General features: G+C 31.2%; 1 protein-coding gene across 1 annotated transcript in view; it reads right to left on the bottom strand.

Moving 5' to 3' along the window:
* LOC100211758 (cyclin-K) overlaps positions 1-17500 on the bottom strand; it is a 32923-nt gene that overhangs the window by 4670 nt on the left and 10753 nt on the right. Inside the window, exons 5-8 of the mRNA XM_065805042.1 lie at positions 12902-13007; positions 8051-8108; positions 7774-7940; positions 3100-3230 (exon numbers count right to left, since the gene is read on the bottom strand). Of these exons, the coding sequence (XP_065661114.1) occupies positions 3100-3230; positions 7774-7940; positions 8051-8108; positions 12902-13007 (462 nt within the window). The remainder of the gene's footprint in view (positions 1-3099; positions 3231-7773; positions 7941-8050; positions 8109-12901; positions 13008-17500) is intronic.

Raw genomic sequence — 17500 nt, 5'->3', positions numbered from 1 at the left:
GTCAGTATTGCATGCACTATCTTTTGTTCTTCACCGCTGTCGTATTTTAATTTGGTTATTCCATAAGCAACATCATGCAAAATACCGCTTGTAAATATAAAGTCTAAGAAATGTTCACACTTTGTTTGATCAAGACTAGATCGGACGAATACTTTCTTCTCTGGAAATGCCAACCCTTTATGAGATGCATGCCATTTTCTTGCTGTTTCTATACGATGTTTGGTACACTCAAATGTGTTCATTATAAACTTTTTGGTATACTTGGTATGGTCTAATAATGAGAGGATAACTAACTTTCCCATGGAATCACTTTGCTTATATACTTTCTGAGCACGAATAATTTCAATTGGGAGAGGGCTATTTATTTCATCAACATTTTTACTGTTAAGAAAATCTATAAGTATTTCCTCTTGTCCAGGAGCAACAGCTTCCGCAAATTTTTTCTTTAATAAGTTTTCTAGGCGAACATACTTGCGTTTTAACTCATCTTTATCTTCCAGATCTTTATCAGTATCTTCCAGATATTCGAACTTCCTTTTTAATCTAAATTTTATTGGACTTGCATTAAGAACCTCAGTTACACTCTCACGGCTTCTTAGAGATTCGTCCAAAATCTCCTGTGAAACATTAATTTCACCGGGATCAAATTCTTCATCTGGAGTAGCAGGTGTCATATATGTTTGTTCTTGTTGTGTTTGTGTTTCTGTACATAAATTGGTGTTTTCGTTGACTCTAGATAAAGCAGTTTCTTGCTTTAAATGGGTAAAACACAGCATTGCATTAACTGAAAATACTTCATTGTATCGCTTTGACATTGATATGACGACATGTATTGGTGACGCCCTTAAAGCCGGAGATTTTTTTCCTTTTATATTTAGATGGTGAGGATGAAAGCATGTTTTTGGAGGACTCCATGCAATACCAAACGTGTACCGGTGAAAAGCACATATTTGTTCATCCTTTTCAAGATTTCTTTTAAGTCTATTTGCAATAAGTCCATTTTCTTCCCAAATATTATTATCGTTTAATCGCATGACCTAAAAACAATTTTTTAAACAATTATTAAGTGTGTCATTTAAAGCATTGTTTATAATCTGACTCTTCACGAAAAATGTTTACAAGTTTGAAATACATTGTTGTTATTATTAAAATACAATATTGCAAGAGTGTGATTAATTTAGTGATTATTTATTAAAAGAGTGAGGAATTAATTAAAAGAGCTATTTTTTTTTGTTTAAAGAACTTTGTCTCAAAATCTTATTGCAGAGAAGTTATAAAGTATGTAATTATAAAAATTATATTACAGTCTGCGTAAATTTAAAATACATAATTACCTTTAAGTTGATGAGGTGTTTCTTAACATCAACATCTCCCAGCTGATGAATGTAGAACATTTTGTTTATAATTTTATGTTTTTTGAATGATCCACAATTTCCTTTTGAAAAGCAACAACAGTTTTCATAAAAATATTTGTTTTGTTTCATACTCAACTAAAAACAAGTTCTATTTATGCAGTACCTATTTCTCAATAGCAATGATAAAATATCTACTCTATTTATGCAAATTTTAAAGATCGTTAAAATAAAGTTAAGACATTTTTATGGTAAAGTAAACAACCGCCCACTAACTTGTTTCTCCACAATCGTGATATCAGCATTCTTCTTCCATTCGATCACCACAAGTTATTTGGTTATGACGTAAATTTAAATAATTCACTTCTGATCATGTATTGTTTTTTATTATTATTTATTTCAATTGTTATGATTTCTATATCATAGTCAGAAACGCTTAAATTTTTTCTTAACATTACGTGCAATGTTTTGTGTAATGCTAAATGCTAATTTTGGATGATAGAAATTTTATTGTGAGCGAAAACCTCATCTGTGTGTCCAAAAAAATATCTCTTCGTACTTAATCATTTTTAACAATTTGTACCTTTATTTTTAACTTAATATCTAAAGATCACACGAATTTTTTTTATTATTATGTTAGGACCTTTTTGTATTGACAGTTGGATATGTTTACATTTTTACAAAACTAAGCGCCTCTGCTGTAATGGTTCATTTTGTAAGTATACTAAAACATTTTTTTCCAATTTCAAGCCTTAATATATTAATAGGCCTTAGGTATCACATAACTTTCTTTGCATTTTTAGACTCAATACCTTTGATAATTTCAAATCCTAAAAGAAAAATTGTGTGCAACACTTCGCCGCTAGAATTAACTCCGATTAAAAATTGACAAAAGTGATTGATTTTGTACTTTTGAACTATGATAATTAGCCAACCGCACAGTGTCACGCAACTTTTTTATATTTTTTGGAGAGAGCTTTTGGGTTACGTCTGATATTAACTACAAAAGCTATGTGCAACTTTTTGCCTTGCCAAAAAAATGGGTTCAAAGGTGGCAAAAACTAAATTTCTAAAAATTTTTAAAAAAATCTCAAAAATTTAAGCCCAGATTCCGAGTGAACGAAACATTTTTGAAAATTTTTTTTTTCCCTAACAGGTTTTCTCTATATTCTGATCAATATATAAAAAATTCAAGCAATTTGGAGGAGGTCACTTCCATTGACTGCCTGATTCTTACAAAAAATGACTCTTAATGATTATCTAAAGAAATCCATAGCAACATGACTCCAGAAACATAATCAGACTTCTAATTTATACTAATTTCCATCTTAAAGGTATTTATTGTTATATAAGCATTAGATTCTTACGATACAAAACACATTGACATCCCAAAAACGTTGATTATTTCAAAAAAACTATGCATCATTTCGCCTTAAAACAAATTGAACCTAATTATCTGGTAATTTTTCTTCCAGATAAAACATTTTCTATGTGTTAGACCCCGTTTTTAATACCCTTTTTCTGAAGTTAAGGTTTTTGATAAAAATCTCTCTTAAAATGCGTGTGCCATTTTGAATAAAAAAGACTAAAATATAAGATGAACATTTTTATTGCTGAAAGCAATCTGTCTTTATCTCTGGGTGAAAAATTAGTTTTCCTTATAAAAGTATTTCCCTTCTTTAATTTTGAAATTTTTATAAAAAATTTTAATTTTTAGAGATTCACAAATTTTGTGATGACAACTTACCTGTTTTTTTGCTTTTGGACTTCCAGAATTGGAAGGACTTGATTTTTTTTTCATAGCAACAGAATGCTTATGAGGAAAGCGACGACGAGGAGGTTTACCTTCATACATATTCATCAGTTCCTTGCATATATCTACAGAATGCAAAATAAAAAAAATAAACAAACTTTCATTTTGTAAAATTAAAACTTAGTGATTCAGATAAATATTTAACATTCTAATTAAATCAAAAATATTTAAAAATTAGTCTTTAGTAATAGATGACATAAAAAGACATGCAGTAATAAAGTGGAAAAAGAGGAATCAAAAGATTCTGATCATCACATTTTATGAATAGCAATAATGTTTTTTGCTCAGACACTTTCAATTACACCTTTGAGTAATTAGAAAAAAAAGTTACCGAAAAAAAAAATTAACAAAATTGCATCAACGATAATTAAAGATATGCTATAAAGAAAAGCTTTTTTTAATGTTATTTAAGTAGATTTTCAACTTTAAAAAATGGATAAACTAAGTCTAATTAAGTATGCTGATTGACTCATGGTACTTGACTGTAACAAATGTGCGTAGATTCAAATATCAATCTACCTTCACCTCCCTTGGCACACAAATACCAAAGTTGAAATAAAATGTGATTGTTTTTTGCAATCCACTTATTTTTAGCAGTAAGAAAGCATACTACAACGACAAATCATTTTAATAAAGATTTTGAATATTGAATAAATTAATTATATTGCAGAAATAAATAAAAAATTTATATTGCAAAAAGCAATATAAATTTTTTAAGATTTCGAAATAAGATTTTGATAAAAATTTATATAAGATTTTGAACTAAAAAATACTTAGAACTTTGTTTTTAGGATGATCATGATGATCCTGAACCTGACTTGACCTGGGGACAGACACTTACAAATCGCTTTTCTCCCATAAGGAGAAGTTTCTTTCCCTTTAGGAAAAAAAAAATTATTTGTAAGTGTCTGTCTCCAGGTCAGGTCAGATTCAAGATCATCACGATCACCCTGCTACTGGTAAGTTTAGGGGTAAGCAGTATAATTCTGTTGACCAGCCTCGAACCCCTTCTTCATCTATTAGGCTGGCGTAGATGAAAACCTGTGTTACATTGTTTCCTGCCTAGGATGATGAATGCTGGATCTTCTTGAATCTACTCATAGATTTTGCTTTTAATGCTTTTGGTGTGAACTGTCAAGGCCACATAAGGAGCCCTACATTACAACTTTGGGTTGATAAATGGGACTGAGACAAAAGAAAAAAGCCCTACATTACGACAAAAGACAAAAACCCTATATTACGACTTTGGGTCGATAAATGGGACTGAGACAACTACATAGCTCATTGCCTTGGATGTCGTGCTCTATCTATGAAAGAGTCAAGTTCTCTTTAAACTTAAATCATGCCAGAAGTAAATCAAAATATTGTATATAAAAAATAATCACCACCACCTAACTATTTCAATACACCTTTCACAAATATTTGTGGTCTGCGAAGTAACTTTCCATTGGTTAAATCTTACTTCTTGCAAAATTTACCAGACTTGCTTACTCTTTGTGAGACTAATTTAAACTTGGATGTTTCTTTAATCAGATCTCAGTATTAATGGGTACTATCTTTTATTTCACAAAGACTCTAATTGTCATATGCTTGACTTGGACATATACTTATGCATCAATTCACCTATTTGTTGAGAAATCAAAATTAAATCCCTTCTTGATTTTGAATTGATCATTCTTCTATGAGCTTTCGCATAGTACCTCTTCACTCTATTACCTTTCTCTTTGTTCTTTATTATTCTCCTTCTTCTCAAGACTGCACTCTTTTAGATGTAATTTCTGATTAATTTGACCATCCCCATTCTCTTTACCCCTCAGCTAATATTGTTGTTATTGGTGACTTTAATGCTCATCACACTGAATGGCTTGGCTCTAACACCACTGACTCTGCTGGCATTAAAACCTATAACTTCTGCATTTCTCAATCCCTTATGCAGATAGTTAACTTTGTAACTCACTTTCCAGACAACCCCAACGACTTACCTTTACTCCATGAGTCATGCCTTATCTTTGAACCTAGCTTGTGTTCAGTTTCTTCTTTTTCTTTCTTAGGTGGTTCTGACCATGCAATGATCTCTATAAATCTTTCATCCAATACTTCTTCTTTGAACTCACTCTATCATTGCACTACTTACTACTACCTAACACTGACTGAGATTCTTTTTGTGATTTTTTTGGTGATGGTACTTGGGCTGATGTTTTTTCTCTCTCCGCTAACAAATGTGTCTCCTATATAACGTCCTGGATCCAGACAGGTATGAAAGCTATTATTCCTTCTTGTAATTCCATGTCAAACCTCAATCTACTCCAGGGTTTTCACTTTCTTGTGCAGCTGCTATATCATTTTTTTCATCTTTTACAAAAGAACAACTTTCTTGAGAACAAACGGCTATTTGTTATTGCAAGAAATTGATGAAAAAAGGTATGATGCAAAGCTCCATTATTCTCAGTTCAATAAATCTTGTATCATATCTCAAAAGTTAAGCTCTAGACTCTAATGGAAAGGTAAGCCTAACACTCCATATATCATTCATGAAGTTTATTACCTCTCCCAGTGATAAGGCAGAACTACTTGCAAATAACTTTTGTTCTAATTCAACTCTTGAATCTCTTAGCCAAATTCTTCCTTCCATTCCAATTAAACAGGTTAATTAATTTTTGGATATTTAAATCAATTCAGCTTCCGTTACTAAAGTCATATCTTAATTAAACTTTTCTACGGCTTATGGTCCAGACAAGATTCCTATTATAGTCTTACAAAAGTGTTCTCCAGAACTCTGTTCAATTTTCTCTACACTATTTATTAAGTAATTGATTGAATCTTATTTACCTACCTGCTGGAAAATGGTATTTGTGGTTCCAATTTTTAAAAACTCAAGAGATCATTCTGACCCATTCAACTATCGTCTGATCAGTCTTCTTTTTGTTATTAGCAATGCCTTTGAGTCAACAGATTAACCTTCTATCCAATGTGTTTTCTACTCTTTGTCTCTGGGAAATCTATAAAATTTTTAAAACGTTTTTAAATCATTTTTAAAACGTTTTTAAATCGTTTGACTTCTTCAATGATAAATAACTCGTAGAATAGCAATAAACATATTAGATATTGCACTGGAAGATTTACTTATGTCTTGCTAATATATAAACATAAAGTTCAAATAGTTAATCAACAATTTTCTAACATCCCATTTTGAGTCAGATAACTTACTGCCAGACAATTAATACATTTTTTGATCCTCTTGCTCTACAGCTGACTTACTAACTGCTGTGACTGTAAAACTTTATCATGCATTAGATAAAAGTGGCGATGCTAAAGTTATTGCTTTTGACATATCAAAGGCTTTTAACAAAACTTGGCATGCTAGTCTTCTCAATAAGCTTACTTCATATGGTGTACCTGGGAAAGTTTTTGAGATTATCAAATCATTTCTTTCTAACCACTTCAGTAAAGTCATCCTTGAAGGCCAACACTTTTCTTCATTTCCAGTAACTTCTAAGGTACCTCAAGGTTCTATCCTTGGGCTTGTTTTGTTTCTTATCTACATTAATGATCTTTCATTACATTAATGATCCTTACATCTAAATATATATATAGGTCCTTTTGCTGATGACTTTATACTCCTGTCTTGACAAAAAGTCTTCTCTTTTCTATCACTTAGAACAGACAGCTGATCTTGAATCTGATCTCATTTCTGTAACAGATTGGGCATTACAGTGGCTTGTGAACTTTAATTCCAACAAAACTAAGTAATTTACTGCATACAACTGTTGCAATACTGTTGACATTCTTATGATAATGAATGGCAACCCTCTCACAAAGTTGTCTTCTTTACAACTTCTTGGATTATTGATCACTACTGAACTCTCATGGAAATCATATTTACAACCGATTACTTATTTGTCCATTAATTTATCCATTATTACCAAATCAGCATCTGGTAAGGTTGCTTGTCTTTATTGTTCTCACCATTTTTTTACTCCTGATTCCATTCTCTACCTTTACAAATTTCTTTTTCATCCCTGTATGAAATGCTGTTGTCATATTTGGGCTGGTTCTTCTAATGATGCTCTTTCTCTTCTAGACATGGTCTAAAAATGCATTGTAAATGTAGTCGGAACCACTCTATTTTCCGAGCTTAAACCTCTCTCCCATCATTGTAAAGTTGCATCTCTTTCTCTTTTTTACAAATATCATCATGGTCGCTGCTCAAAGGAGCTATAACATCTAGTTCCTCAACTAAAACTCATTATCCTATGACTCGTCATTCAGCAAAGTCTCATTCTTTTACTGTATCTGTCCCTGCATGATTTAAAAACTTTTATTTGTCTAGTTTTTATCTATGCATCTTAACCCCTTAGAATTCTCTCCCATTTTCATGTTTTCCTGACTCATTAAACCTACAATTTTTTTAAGTCTTCTGTCAATTAGTTGCTTGCTCTTTAATACTGTTATTTTTTTTCTAGTAACTCCCAATGGTTACTTGCAACCTTCTTGAAAGTGAATCAGAACTTAAAAAAAAAAGTGTCTTTCTCCTATAATGATACAAATATTTAAAGATACAAACTGATTAAAACAAGCTAAACAACTTAAATTAAAATAATAAAAAACCTTCAAGATCTGCTTCAGTTGCATCAACATGAAATGTTTTCCACCAATCATTACGTGGCTTAGATATAAAGTCTCGTATATTTTGATTAGACATCTTAAATGCAAGTAATAGAACAGCAATGGCAATCACTTGAGGTTTATAAAGTAAACAAAGGGTGGTTGACAAGCTAAAAATAGAAAAACTTGTAACAAAAATCAAATTAACCCATTTAAAAATAATTTCAAAAAAATTCAAATTCAAATATGCAAAAAAAAAAGACAAAAACACCAAGAAAACCTGTCATTTATAAATATCCAAGCCTTTTGAACCAACTCATTTACTTTACTTTTTTCTCCTGATTGTAAACAAAATATAATAAAATTACAAGGAATTTTTAAAATTAAATTTATTTAATTAATTAAAATATCAAAATAGCTCATTTTAAAATTTTAAACTCAGAAACTTAACATGTTTTGATTACATAAATTGTCAAAGATAATATATGAATATACTACAAGTAACTTAATATAATTGAAAAACTGACAGACATATTTATTCTGGTCTGGTGACACTAAAAGTAACTTCTGTATTTCTCACTCAAGTACTGACTTTTACTGACTTTAGACTTTTGTATCAAAAAAAAAAAAAAAGAAAATTAAAAAAAAAATTGAATGTGGAAAAAAAGAAAAGGCTACAAATTGGCTACTGGTTCAAATAAAGTTTTTATTAAACACTGTTAAAGACTTTTCTTCAACATTAATCCACAATACAAATAATTTCACAACTTAAACCAAAGTTAAAACTATATTTACAATTCTTTTTTAATTTTACTAAAAATGTAATTCTTGAAACTGATCACATCTAAGAAATTGAAAGAAAACATTTAGAAATAAAATCTGAAATACCAAATTGACACATTTTAAAATAAAATCTAAAGCACAATTGAAATTTGTTAAAGAGCATACAAGAGAGTTAAAGAAGTTGACTGAAGAAAAAAGAAGTTGACTGAAAAAAAAAAGAAGTTGACAGAAGAAAAAAGAAGTTGGCAGAAGACTTTGAAAAACTGTACACTGTATGAGTCAGGAAAAGGCGGGAGATAATATCAAAGTATTGATATTCAATGAAAAGAACCATTATTATTTGTTAAACAGAACTAGGCACATTTTGACTAAGTATTTTTATAAAGGAGTATCTGATAATTTTTTTAAAGGAGTACCTGATTATTTTTTATTGTATGGCAGTTGAATGGCAAATGAAGATTTTTTGAAACTTTAAGTAAAAGTTATTTTTTAACACAAACACAGTCCATATTAGATATTGCACTGGAAGATTTTAGTCAGATCAGGTTATCCTGCTACTGGTAACACGTAACCCAGTACAATCTGCTTCATGTCCTGCTGCCTTGTAGGATACGCCTTTTTAGGCAAAGGCTAGGAGATGCCAACTCCGATTTAAAACACCCCCTGCCTTGGGGCTCTTGGTTGAGTAAAGGCTAGAGATGGTGTCTCGATAAAAATACTCATCTTGGGCAGATGTTAAATGCACCCAGCTACTGTCTTGTACAAGGCCTCCTAGGCAAAGACTTAAGGGGTAAACAGATTCTATCTGTTGACCAGCCTCGCACCCCTTCTTCATCTATTAGGCTGGCGCAGATGTATTTTTAATACATTGTTTCCAGTTTAGGATGTTGAATGCTGGATCTTCTTGACTCAGTGCATGGGTTTGCTTGTGTCACTGTTTTTATGACTAGGCAACTCATTCTATTATCTCCTTATGAGGGTACAGCTCTAAAACTCAGTTTTATGGTTCTGAGGCCGGCTGGTAGTCAGGTTTCCCGAACTCTGTGGTAGCTCTCAGAGAGGCTGATTCCATCAACAGCTGAAAAATATCAAAGTATTAACAGTGCCATGTTGCGCATGGATGGTGCCCCTGTTTGTACTTTTGGTGTGCATTGCGGAGGCCACATTTGGAGCCCTTTGTTACGGCTTAGGGTTTATTAGTAGTAATGAGGCAATTGCTTGGGCTAGTAAACGGTGTTCTGAGTACTATCTATGCTTTGAGTCAAGTTCTTCAATCTAAATTAATAATGAATAAAGTACCAAAAACTATAAAACACAAAAAACCATCATCATCACCAAGTTCTCTAAACCTATCATTCACTAATATTCGTGGTCTTCGAAGTAACTTTTCTTCTGTTGAGTCTTATCTCTTGCAAAGTTCACCAGACCTACTTGCTCTTTGTGAGACTAATTTGAGTTCGGCTGTCTCATCTTGTGATCTTAGTGTTGATGGTTATCTTCCTCTAATTCGTAAAGACTCCAATAGTCACATGCTTGGCCTGGGCATTTACATTCGTAAGAATTCACCTGTTTGTCGTGAAACTAGGTTTGAATCCGCAGACTATTCTTTCAAGTGCTTTCGTTTAGCACCACTTCACTCTATTGCCTTTCTCTTTGTTCTATATCGCTCTCCTTCATCTCAAGACTGCACTCTTTTTGATGTTATTTCTGATGATATTGACCAAGCCCTCTCTCTTTATCCATCAGCTAATATAGTTGTTGTCGGTGACTTTAATGCTCACCACTCTGAATGGCTTGGCTCTAGTGTCAGTGACTCTGCAGGCATTAAAGCCCACAACTTTTGCCTTTCTCAATCCCTAACTCAAATAGTCAACTTTCCAACTCGCTTTCCTGACAACCCTAATCATTTACCTTCTATACTTGACTTATGTCTTGTTTCTGATCCTAGTCAGTGCTCAGTTTCTCCACATTCACCGTTGGGTGCTTCTGATCACAGTTTGATCTCTTTAAAACTAATATCTCATTCTTCTTCATCACCTGAATACCCCTATTATCGAACCTCTTACAACTACAGTAAAGCTGACTGGGATTCTTTCCGTGATTTTCTTCGTGATAACCCTTGGGTCGAAATCTTTCAACTTCCTGTCGACAAATGTGCTTCTTACATAACTTTGTGGATTCAGGTTGGCATGGAATCTTTTATTCCCTCTCGACGATTCCAGGTCAAGCCTCACTCTCTTCCATGGTTTTCCTCACACTATGCTGCTGCGATTGCCAATCGAAACCATTACTTTCATATTTATCAGCAAAACAATTCTCCAGAAAACAGACGTCTGTTTATTACTGCTAGAAACAACTGTAAAAAGGTTTTGTCTAACGCCAAAACCCGCTATTCTCAGGTCATGAAATCTCGTATCTCAAGAATTAGGCTCTCGTGACTTCTGGAGAATCTTTAATAATATCAATAATAAGGGCAAATCTATAATTTCACCTCTCTTGTATGGTTCAAACTTTGTCACCTCACCTAAAGACAAAGCCGAAATGTTTGCTAAAAACTTTTCATCAATATCATCTCTTGATTCCACTAATTGCGTTCTACCTGATATTGCCAACAAACAGGTTGATCCATTGCTTGACATTCATATCACTCCAGCATCTGTATCTAAAGTGATTTCCTGCCTAGACTCTTCTACAGCTTGTGGCCCAGACAACATACCTGTTATTGTCTTGCAGAAGTGTTCTCCGGAGCTGTCGTCTATACTCTCAAAACTATTTAACAAGTGCTTATCAGAGTCTTGTTTTCCAGCCTGCTGGAAAGCGGCATCTGTTATTCCTATCTTCAAAAATTCTGGGGAGCGTTCTGATTCGTCTAACTACCGTCCCATTAGTCTTCTTCCTATCATAAGCAAGGTTTTTGAATCTTTAATTAACAAACACTTAATTTCTCATCTTGAATCTAATAACTTACTTTCTGACCATCAATATGGATTTCGATCTTCTCGTTCTACAGCTGATTTGCTAATAGTAATAACTGATAGGTTTTATCGTGCATTAGATGAAGGTGGAGAGGTTAAGGCCATCGCTCTTGACATTTCAAAAGCGTTTGATAAAGTTTGGCATGCTGGTCTTCTCCATAAGCTTTCTTCTTATGGTGTATCTGGCAACATCTTTAAGATCATTGAGTCCTTTCTTTTCAATCGTAGCATAAAAGTTGCCCTCGATGGACAACACTCTTCTTCTTATTCTGTAACTTCAGGGGTTCCTCAAGGTTCTATTCTTGGCCCTATACTCTTTTTAATTTACATTAAAGATCTTCCAGATATTCTCACATCTAAGGTGGCATTGTTTGCTGATGATAGTACCATTTATTCTTGTCGTGATAAGAAACCAACACCCTCTGATTGCTTGGAGGGGGCATTTGAGCTTGAAAAGGATCTCACTTCTGCTACAGCATGGAGCTCACAGTGGCTGGTGAACTTTAATTCAGATAAAACTCAATTTTTTTCAGCCAATCGTTATCGCAATAATTTAGATCTTCCTATATTTATGAACGGTGATGTACTTGATGAGTCACCTACTCTTCATCTTCTAGGATTAACTCTTACTTCCAATCTTTCTTGGAAACCATATATCAAATCGGTTGCAAAATTAGCATCTGCTAATGTTGCATCTTTTTATCGAGCTCGCCACTTTCTTACTCTGGATTCTATTCTCTATCTCTATAAATCTCAAATCCGACCTTGTATGGAATACTGTTGCCATATCTGGGGCGGATCTTCTAATGATGCCCTTTCTCTTTTAGACAAGGTGCAAAAACGCATTGTAAACATAGTTGGACCTGCTCTTGCAGCCAACCTTCAACCATTATCACATCGTCGTAATGTTGCTTCTCTTTCTCTTTTCTACAAATACTATAATGGGCACTGCTCTAAAGAGCTAGCGCCTCTTGTGCCATCTACTAAAATTCATTCTCGTGTTACTCGTCATTCAATTAAGTGTCATCCTTTTTCTGTGACTGTTCCTAAGTGCTCCAAAAACGCTTATTCGTCTAGTTTTTTTCCTCGAACATCAGCTCTTTGGAATTCGCTTCCTTCATCTTGCTTTCCTGATTCATATAATTTGCAATCTTTTAAATCGTCCGTCAATCATTATCTTGCTCTACAATCTTCATCTTTTCTCTTACAGTAACTTCCAACTTTTATTAGTGGCTGCTTGCAGCCTTGTTGGAAGCGAAGATGTTTAAAAAAAAAAAAAAAAAAATTTACTTATGTCTTGCTAATATATAAACTTTTTAATCCAATTGCATTACTATTTTGAGAATAAAAAAGGTACAAAAAAAAACATGAACCTTTTAAAAGCTTTCCATATTTAATAAGATACTGATAAGGATGATTGGTTTGTAAATCAAACTTTATTGTTTGTAAAATTATTCTCTCACATATCATCACTTCTTCCTAAAAAAATTATTTGTTTCAAATAAGCATCCAATATAACAAATTTAAAACTTTGTCATATGACTACGAGATACTTAATATAGTCTCATTAATATCATTAATATAGTCTCATTAACATCATTAATATAGTCTCATTAACATCATTAATATAGTCTCATTAACATCATTAATATAGTCTCATTAACATCATTAATATAGTCTCATTAACATCATTAATATAGTCTCATTAACATCATTAAATCATATTATTTTCATATCAATTTATAACTTATATAGTAATACTATGGAAGAAATACTTTAATATATAATGTTATTATTAAATAAAATTATAAATGAAATTTAGAAAAATATTTTTATTTATTAATTACTAATAAAAATTAAAAAAAAAACCTCAATTTGAGAGGGTTGAAATTTTATGTGGACGTATTTTTAGAAAGCTAAGAGATTATCCTATGAAATTTAAAATTTATCAATGAATATTGATTTAGTTGAGAATAGTAAAAAAAAATATTTTATCAACTTGTTGCTCTCATGAATGGGGCAGGGAAAAGGCGAAAATTTTAGGGCTTTTTATTCCCTAAGCACATTATTTTGCAAAATATCCTTATTTGACAAAAGTATAAACATATAAATGTGGAGTTTCATGTCTGGAAGAAGAGTGTCAAACATCAAAAAATACTGGATCCGCATCTGCTCTTATATCACCTTATAATTATTATAATTCCTTAAAATTTGTTATAATTCTTTAATATTTCTTTATTAATAATATTTTTTATTAATAATAAATTTTTAATTTTCCATTGATACTTCTGCCTATTGTAATGCTTAACCTAAGTAGTATACATTTCTTTTAGTGTTTATTAACAATTTTTTTTATTTTAACTTTTTTAAGAAGTTTTATAATTTAGTGTAAAAAAGCTCATTGAACTTAACAGTGAAGAATTTCAACAAAGTGTTTACAACCAAAATTCTTTTTGTTTTACAGTAACCTCAGTAATACTGAGGTATTACTATGGTTACTAAGGCATTTAGATTAAAAAACAATATGGGTCTGAGTTCCAACTCAGATCCATATTGCTTTTTGTCTTGAAATACAGATCTGAGCATGCCAAGTTAAGTATCAAAACTTTTTTTGAATCTCTTCTGTATTTGTGACGTTTTGATTTGTGTCTTTTTTAAAGCCCTTCATAAAAAATCAGAAAACATTCCTTTAGTTATCAGTGCTAAATAGTATTGTTAAATTAGAAATCAATTTTAAGAACTAAATAAACATTTTTGATTATCTTTTACCAGTCAATGTGCATTCAGTAACAACCAATAATATTGCTTTTTATTATTGCTTAATACTTTTTAAGTGCCTAACAAAAAAGTTTAAATGTGTTAAATATTATTACAATCAGTGAGCAAGATTCTCAAAGCTCTTGTTTAAGCTGATATAAACATTTCAGATCTTTAAAAAATTTTTTTGCATTTGAACCTTTGACTTATAAAACATAGTTAAAGAATATGTGCAGAGCATGATTTCCTTGTATTTCTATGTATTTCCTTGAGCATTATTAAGACATTGCATTTGTTGTGCTTTGTGAATCAATACGTATCTTTATCCCTTAGCATGTGGCTGCATGAGTCTTTGCAAATCAGAAGAAAAATGATATCAAAACTGTGATCCAAAGATGAAACAGCCAAATTTAAATTAGTCTCAAAAGGACCAAATAGGTCAACTATTCTAAGAATTTCAAAGACCAAGAATACTTGTATAAGATGGACCGAAACAATTTAGTTATAATGTTTCTTATGGATAGTTTTTTTTAGTACTGAAAGCCAAGCTTTAAGTTATTAGGGAAAACTTGATTCAACTATAAATAACACATAGTACGTTTTTTTTTTTTTGTTAATTCACCTCCCCAAGGTCGATAAAGCCACTACAGATGAAGAGGCTACTTGTGGTTGTAAAACTCTCTCAACTCCGAAACACGAACCTTGACGAAAAAGGCCGCTGCACGGAGAAACAAGTTGAGCGCTGTACTACCAGGGACGTGGTGGGGATCGAACCCTAGGCAATAAGCTATGTAGTTACAAGTAAAGACCCATGATTAGATTTTTTTTTAATTCTTCACCTATAGTCTATTTTAGAAATTGTAAGAAAGACGCAACAAAGGTCTGATGACTAAGGTAGCATTAAATTTTAATGAATTTTTTTTTGTTTACTTAGAATAGATATTTTAAAAAGTGTTTTAGTCCAAAATTGAAAACTGGGTTTTTTGAAAATCATTGAAAAATATGAGTATTATGTGAAAAAAATATTATAGGTATGCATTAAAGACTCTTTTTTAAATTAACTGACATCATTTTAAAAAATCAACATCAGTCATAAAAATTTATACAAAAGAAAACTCATTTCACTTATTCTTTAAAAGAAGCCTCAATTTGAATAAATAAATTTTTGTTTCCTTTTAGATGGCATATTGAATCAGGCGATTATTTACTAAAATAGAATAAATAATAAATATTAAAATATGAAGATATTAATTGCATATTTATAAAAGTCAGATATTTTACCAACTGTCATTCTTTCTCCCAATTAAGTCATTAAATTAAAAAAATTATTATATAATATCAACTATCAATATTAAATGTTAGTGTTAAAATCAGTTTACATCAATGAGCAACTCTTATTTAACCGGTTTTGCTAATTCCCGAAAAAATTCCATTGACTCATTTAAAAAGCATAAAACTAATATAAAAGGTGAATTTGATTAATCTTAACTTGTTGTGCAGTTTTTTTCTTAAATAATACATCCAGTACATTTTTAACGAATTTTAAAAAATTTCGAGTTTTTTTTTCGATTTTTAAATTATATTATTTCCTAAATTTTGCAGATTAATTTTATAATATAGTTGAAGGCAGTTTGCAAGAAATTGACATTTAACTGGCTAAAGATATGTGTTCAATTAGTATAGAAACAACAGCTGCTTTTTAAATGCGTCCTTCATGTCGAAAAGAAGTAGTAAAAAAAAAGAAAAGTTAATTGGTCTGCCTACAGGATCACGATGGTCATGTTGATTTTCTGTAACAAACATTTTTCATCAAAGATATTTTGTTTAATAGCTGTTTTACAAGAAAAAGGACTTAAAGCCACTCATTTTGATAAATTAGAAGTATCACCAATAAAACTACAATTTTTCTCCATCGAAGAGTTTAAAATAATGGTGAAGGAACTCACATTTTATGTATCTGTACAATCCGCCAAAACCTAAAGCTTTTGCTTAATGCAGTTAAACTGGAGAAAATTTACCATAAACTTATTGAGAACATGGTCTATAGCAGAAAGTCAAAAGAATGCATGCTCCAGGTAATTGTTGCCTTAGAATTTGGTGTTATCAATTATTCAACTTCAAGTCTATTGCAGAATGAAGAATCATTTGAAAAGAATGAATAAGTGGACAAAGATGAAACTATTGAATACAAACAGTAGAATAGAGCAGAGCTTCACATTACCAACCCTCAGAATTAGAAAAAAAAAAGTTCAACAATGAATTACTAAACTTATTTCTTATTGTTGTCAAACTATTTTTGGTCAGCATTAGGTCAGCACCTATTTTTGAACACAAAGGTTTTACCATAAAAACTTAGAAACTAAATTTATGAGAAACCTATCAACTTAAGAGTTTCTAAGGTCAGCAAAAAATTGCTAACCTCAGAAACTCTTAGGTTGATAGTTAAGTCAGCATACAACAACATAACATTCAACCTTACTGGCTCAATATAACAACGCAACATTTAATCTTACTGGCTCAATACAACAACATAATATTCAACCTTACTGGCTCAATACAATAACACTCAACCTTACTGGGTCAATACAATATCTTCAAGAATTCATAGCATGAAAATATTTTATCTGCAAATATGATATACAGGTCTTGTGATAATGTAGGACATAGAGAAACTTTATGTTATACTACGCTATTTACATTAGGCTAAAACATTTCTGTTTGTTAATATTTAAATAACTCTTTAGATATTTATAAGTGTTATTCTAATGAAGTAATTAACATTTTAAAAACTGCAAACAATTGTGACAAAAGTTTAAATTACAAATATAATAAAATATACTCATTATTTAAATTCAGATAAAACTAAAAAAATAAATGTTGAATTTTTATAAAACTAACTTTTTTATCAAAATAACGAGACAAAATAATCAGTAACAAAAGAAAAACTATTGTTTTAATAAAAACTATTGTATTAATACAACGTAAATAAAGGAAATTCAAACAAGTTTAAAAAAATTCATTTCGACTATGTTAAAATTATGTTAGTTGTGTTATATTCATTCAGGCATTGGAAATACACCAATAAAACAGGACTTTAAAAAAACTTTGCTTATAACTAACCCAAATAGACCTTTAAAAATTTAATTGATTGGTTTTGAAATAATGATTGATTTTACCACTTTAGAGACATTGAAGTTGTTTAAACAACACAAGTG

The sequence above is a fragment of the Hydra vulgaris genome, chromosome 09, assembly GCF_038396675.1.
Source record: "Hydra vulgaris chromosome 09, alternate assembly HydraT2T_AEP".
Lineage (NCBI taxonomy): Eukaryota > Metazoa > Cnidaria > Hydrozoa > Anthoathecata > Hydridae > Hydra > Hydra vulgaris.
The sequence above is the reverse complement of the archived record's forward strand: the minus strand, read 5'-3'. Positions and strand labels throughout refer to the sequence as shown.